Raw genomic sequence first — 6,193 nt, forward strand, 5'->3', positions numbered from 1 at the left:
AATCTTTCCTCTTTACTTGTAATCAATATTTGGGGCATTTATTATTTGCACTGTGCAGGATTTCTTCAACCCTGTGGATGAAGTAACATCATGTAATTATTATTATTTTTTTAAATGTTGGCTCATTTGTAGTGTGCACGTGATTTTAGAGCTCACCAAAAGGAAAGTGTCATACGAGGCATCTGAGAAACTGCGTTTTTTTTTTTTTTTTAATCCATTAGAGAACACCAAAGACCTTATTTCTTTATAATGATTTATTTTCTTTTTACTCCTTTCTCTGTTCTTTTATTTTGGTGTTGCCTTATTATTTTCAGCCAATCAAAAACTACCAGGTCTGGGATCATATCTCCTGATTTTTTTTTATTTCCTTTTTTGGGGGGTTGTTTTTTTTAAATCTCACAAGTTTCTTTCTTTTTTTAAAATTGTTAATATGCATTCGATGTAGTGTGTCTAACTAATAAAAATTACCAACGTCGGATCAAAAAACCTGCCAGCCATTATCAAGAATTTGACAAAATGAATCAAACTGAACCAAACTGAAAAGAATGGGAACAGTTAGCTCTGCGTGTTTGACCCAGGGCTGTTGCCACTGTTGCTTGCCAGCTATCTCTCTCTGCCTCTCTGTGGATCAGCTTTTGTGCGGTGCACTCTTGGCCAGCCTTGCTCACTCTCCAGGGGATTCTGTTTACACCATGTTTTGAAAAAAAATAAGGGGGTTAGTAGTCTAGAGAGAAGGCAACTTTGTTGTGAAGGCTGTTGCAGACCCAGGGGATGGAAATGCTAATGCTTTGCCCAGCATCTCAGAGATGTGATGGCCCAAAAAGTGTCTGAAGCCTATCGTGAATTTTTTCAGTGTTGCTCTGAGAATATAGAGTACTTTTTTTTTATTGCGTTTAAATGGAAACCCAGTTTGTTGAGCTCTCTCTCCATTTTTTTTTTTTTTTAAAGGAATCTACATTCTGTTTTTGACCCACTTGTGGTAGTTTCTGATACGTGATGCTAAAATAGGGGAAAAAACAACTGTCACAAGGACCTTTTGAAGCATGATGACTGTAGAAACCATTGTGAGTATGTTGCGTGAGTATTGTACACGTCACGGGTGTGTTTTAATACACGCCTACCTTTCACAGTAAGAGTCTCCTCCCAGTCCTGCCTGTTTGTTATCTACTTGCAGTTACTCAGTCGTCCCAGATACACCCCCCTACCCCCTTCCTCCCCTAGATATACATCCACCGCAGTGTTTAAAATGCTAGTTTTATATGTCAGCAGGTATTTTAGGAACTCTTTGTTGTAGCTTGTTTAATGGGACTGTGGATATTTGACAGATTTAAACATGATCTTGTAATTACATTGGTTACAAAAAAAGAAGAAGAAAGTGACATTCCTTCACCATGCCCTTCCTTTATCCTTTTCTCCATCTTGCCTCGTCTCCGGTTACATACTATTACAGATAAATATGTAAAAAGTATATGAAAATATAAATAAATATGTAATAAGATCAAACTCTCTCCTCCCCCCTCTCCATTATAATATCCTGCAGTGGTGTATTTTATTTCTTGTACACTTTTGAAGGTTTTGAATCACTGATTCCACCGCCCACAGCCTCTGACTTGTGGCCAATCACATTACACCATAGTAGGCCATTAGATGTTTTCCAAGCCAGGTGGAACAGATGGTGTGCAAGACGCAGCGGTCCGGATGCTCTGTCCATCTGCCTCAAGTATACACATATTCAACTATCCTCATAGATTTTAACGGACACTGAGCTGAAAAACGCATTGTTGAATACCTGCTTGTGCAGCCTTTGAAAAAGCTATGAAAAGCCTGCAATTTTGGGATGGGGGGTGGGGGGAGATTAAGGTGTCAGTCTGAGGCTGGCTGTGTCCCCATCGGACAGGTGGAGCCCTGTCTAATTGAGTGTGTCTCCCAGGCCTCCCTGCTCCAGTAATTTCCCAGCACCACAAATTACAGAGTGTTACCAGGGGGCACCGGGGGCGTAAACTGGGTCATGCCACCGGAGGATAAGAAGCACCAAGAAGCGGTCAAATAGGCTGCATGTCACCACTCTAACAGTCTATTTCTTTCCCAACACCTTCAGCCTGCGTTGATATAAAACCTCATCCTCTAAAGGTGTAATACATCTGCTGAATTCATTCTGCATGTTATTTTTGACTCCTATCATATGCAGCGTCAGACTGAGGCTGCTGCAGGGCATCAGAGTGAAATAAGAGGAAAGTAAAACACGCGCGCACACAGCCGCACACAAAAGCCCAGAAAAAAATTGTGCTTATTCACACAATGAGCACAAACTTGAGCCGAAGTGGATGAAACGCTTGTGAATGGTGAAATTACACCAGCCTCTTACACACAGTCTGCTGCTTTGTCATTTTTATGTCATTTCAAGAGAAATCAGAAGTAGATGATCTTTGAATGAAGCTGCATCAGTATCGGGTCAAACAATGACACACATGCACACCCTCATACTCCAGTAGAGCATCTGGGGGCCACAAATGTCACAAGTCTACAAACTCTTGTGCCTGATTAGATTAATTACATTCGTTCAACTAGGAAAAAATGTGCTGATGTAACTCTAAAAGTGGAATTACAGTTACATACAGTGCTGTATCCATATCTGGAGTGCTAACGCTCAGTGGCACTGTTGTGACCTGGAAATCTGCATTACAGATGCACTTTGTGACCCTGCCACAGTCTTACTAACCTGGAAAAACATTCATCCTGGACTACTTGGGGGTTATGGGGAAATAACTTAATGTGATCCTCTGCAGCTCTACCACATGTCAGTCTCTTAATTAACCTGATAGTCTGGAGGAGTGCTGCCAAAAGGTCTCCTTCCTAATCTGTTGAGTTCTTAAATGAGACCTTTCTACCTGCTTAAACTGCAGAAATCTGTAATAGGTGACTCTGCATTTCACCAAGGACAGAATGACACTGAAACTATACTGAGGTCACACTCAGGGTCATTCACCCTGCAAAGTTTGTCTCTCTCTCTCTTGTCTTCATAATGTAACATTTGTTTCCTTTAAACTGCAAGTTTGCTCGGAGCCCTCAGCACCTGTCCTGTTCCTCAAGCCGTTTCACATACAGGTGTTGTCACACAGAGGTTGCTGCAGCAGCAGTAGCAGTGTGTGCCATTTCGGGGAGCATATTCCCTTTGACGGAGGGATACAGTGGTGAGAAAATAGTCCATAACCGAGCACCTCCAGGCATTCTACGAGCCAGTACAAACATAATGGAAATATTATGGTCCCTCCAGGAGATAGCAGGCAAAGTACTTGGCAGCTTCAGCTCATTCAAGGACAGAGAGGTGGTCAAAACTGTAAAAATATCTCCAGATGTTAGAACCCCGCCCCCACACCCCACTCCACTGTCCCCTTATAGGACAGTGGTAATTTGTACCAAGGCATCAGTCACTTATCTATAGATTCATCATTCCAGGATCTAGTTTGATTGACTAACTGATTTTCTTTCCAATACACACCACAAATCAAAGAACATCACAAACACTTACATACATGTTAAGACCATGACAGTGTGCCTGCAGTAATTACCAGAGCACTAAAAAGTAATCATAAAATTAGTCTGTTTGTTCTCACAAATATACATATATCCTCAGTTCCAAAACTATATTTACAATTAAAATAACCAACAGACTCAAAGTAGATCCATCTGACTGCAAACAACTAACACAATAAAATGTTTGTGTATATTGTTTTACAGTTTAATGAGTCAGTCTGAGCATGAACTGAGAATCCGAGTGAACGAAACGGCTCATTAGAGAGCAGGAGCGGATATTAAAGATGCGGTGGAGAAAATTACGCGCACTTCCGCTTTAAAAGCGGCGCTGCGTGTAGCTGGAGAGAGTCCCTGCTGATGCCGAGTCACCCGGTGTGGCACGCTGCTCAGTTCCTGAGCTGCTTATATCTGCGTATGTAGGCAAACACGTCGCTCTGTCGTTGTGTCTGTGGAGGATTTTGCTTTCATCGTTTCTTTTCCGACAGAGGGCGGACGTAACTTTACGCAGGGAAACAGGAGGTGAGGCTACACCTGAGGGATATTTGTCCTCGCCGAATCTGTAAGCAGTTTGTCTTTTCCTCCCAACTCCACTTGTTGATGGGGCACCGAGTGGTTATCGGCGCATTCGGTAAACGGAGTTACTCTTATGCGTAATTTGGACAAAACCCTGTCTGAGGGCAGGGCGAAGGAAGTTTTTTTAGCCTTTTTGTGGCAGATGGTTGGGATGTTTGGCGACCGGTAACAGCCTTCGGCATCAGATCACATTACACAAGCTGCTACCAGGTGAGCAGCGGCATGGGGAACCAGATGGACAGGCTGTCGCATTTAAGTTACGCAGAAGTTCCCACAGTGGACCCCAACGGCGTGGACGCCGAGGACGGTCCGCGGATCGGCGTCTCTTACATATTTTCCAACGACGACGACGAGCTGGAGGACGGCTGCGCGGTAGACGGCTCCGATAAAGACCCGAATCAGGAAGAGAAACAGTACGACCAGCGCGACGAGGTGGAATGCGCCGTCTACAACAGAGACGAATGCATTTACGAGAAGAGCGCAAAGTCGGTGAACCTGGAAGTTTACTCCCCAGAGAATCTGCTAAACAAATGCAAACCAGGTGATCTGGTGGAGTTTGTGGCTACGGGTCAGTACCCGCACTGGGCGGTGTATGTGGGAGACTTCCAGGTGGTGCACCTGCACAGAGCCGAGGTAAAGAACCGCTTTCTGACCGATGCGAGTCAAGGGAGGAGGTGTCGGATTGTTAACGAGCTGTACAAATTCAAAGCTCTGGGTCAGGACATGGTGGTGCAGAACGCGATGGAGCAGGTGGGATTAAAGGACCGGGAGCTGAGCTGGAGAAACTCTGAGTGTTTTGCAGCCTGGTGCAGGTTCGGCAAGAGGGAGTTCAAAATGGGTGGGGAGATACGCATAGGCAAGCAGCCCTACAGGTTGAAAATATTCATGACGGGCAAACAGCCGCACGTGCTGGAGTTTCAGAGTTTGGAGGACATGATCATGGAGAAGAGGAGGAACGATCACCTGGGCAGGACAGCCGTGCTTCGGGAGCTGGCCGCTCATTACAGCAGGATGGAGGAGATCAAAAGCGAGCCGGGAGCTGAATGATGTCCGCTTTTTCGTGCTCTTCAAAATAGGCTAATTGCGTTGCAACTTAAGTGTAGAGTAGCCTTTACCGAACACAATCTGTTACACTGTCCTCCTCCAGCCTGTAGCAAACATCCATATCTTTGTTTTCTGTTAAGCACAGATGTCATAATTCCTACCTGAATATTGTCAGTCCAGCTGTGGATTTTTGGTCCATCATGTTTTTATTAGTTACATCGACGCTACTGCCTTAACGCCACAATCTTCAACATCCTCTGTTGCCATATGGCCTTAGCAAACATGAATTCAGCTATCTAAGATAAATTGAATAGCCTGATTTTCATCCCCTCCCAAAAGCCTCTCCAATCACAGAATGTATAGTTTTATAAAAAGCTTTACACATCTGACTTAAACTGTCATGACTCTGTAAGTAGAGCAGATTTTTTTTTCTCTATTTATAGCGTGTCTTGTTACTCGATCCTTGTGTGGTTCAACTTCATCTCATTTCACCCAGACAGCAGTGTCAGAGCTGCTCGCTGAATACAAGCAGTGTTCGTTTTGCCCTTAAGGGTAATCCTCACTCCAGCACATCTGAAGAAAATGTTGTGGAGCTTGTCTTTGTTATCTGTACCCGAAGTTTAAGTAAACCATGAATCTTTGTCTCTTTTTGAAATGAGTCTTGTTGTCTGTGCTCTTATGTTTGATTATTAGAGTAAGAAAAACACAATATGGATTCAGTGCATCATTGCATATGATACATTTTCTTAATTGTTGACTGTCCATAAAAGATGGATGTAGATGCTGGGTCTCAAAAGTAAAGTCCACGTAGAAGTGCCTGAAACTTGTGGGTTTAAAAAAAAAAAAAAAAAAAAAAAAAAGGCCAGCAGGGGGTGATTACTCTGGCTCATAGACAGTATTAAAAAACAAACATGGATGCACATACCCCAGAAGGACTTCACTGGTTAATGAGGTCCTGCTGTGAAGCATTGGAGAAGAGTTTTGTCATCAACACCTTTTGTGTTCTGAAGGTTGATGTTAAGAGCGAGGGACAGGTCTGAGT

At 43.5% G+C, this 6,193-nt stretch overlaps 1 protein-coding gene across 1 annotated transcript; it reads left to right on the plus strand.

The window, feature by feature from the left end:
• Positions 1 to 3,961: 3,961 nt before the first annotated feature.
• Positions 3,962 to 5,759, plus strand: lratd2a (LRAT domain containing 2a). Its single transcript, XM_085346378.1, has one exon. It carries the CDS (start codon positions 4,330 to 4,332, stop codon positions 5,152 to 5,154), a length of 825 nt encoding a protein of 274 aa, XP_085202504.1. The 5' UTR covers positions 3,962 to 4,329; the 3' UTR covers positions 5,155 to 5,759.
• Positions 5,760 to 6,193: the final 434 nt, after the last annotated feature.

This window comes from Diplotaxodon limnothrissa, linkage group LG22, assembly GCF_057381915.1.
Source record: "Diplotaxodon limnothrissa isolate DT_005_m linkage group LG22, D_limnothrissa_male_GT1.1, whole genome shotgun sequence".
In the NCBI taxonomy this organism is placed as follows: Eukaryota; Metazoa; Chordata; class Actinopteri; order Cichliformes; family Cichlidae; genus Diplotaxodon; species Diplotaxodon limnothrissa.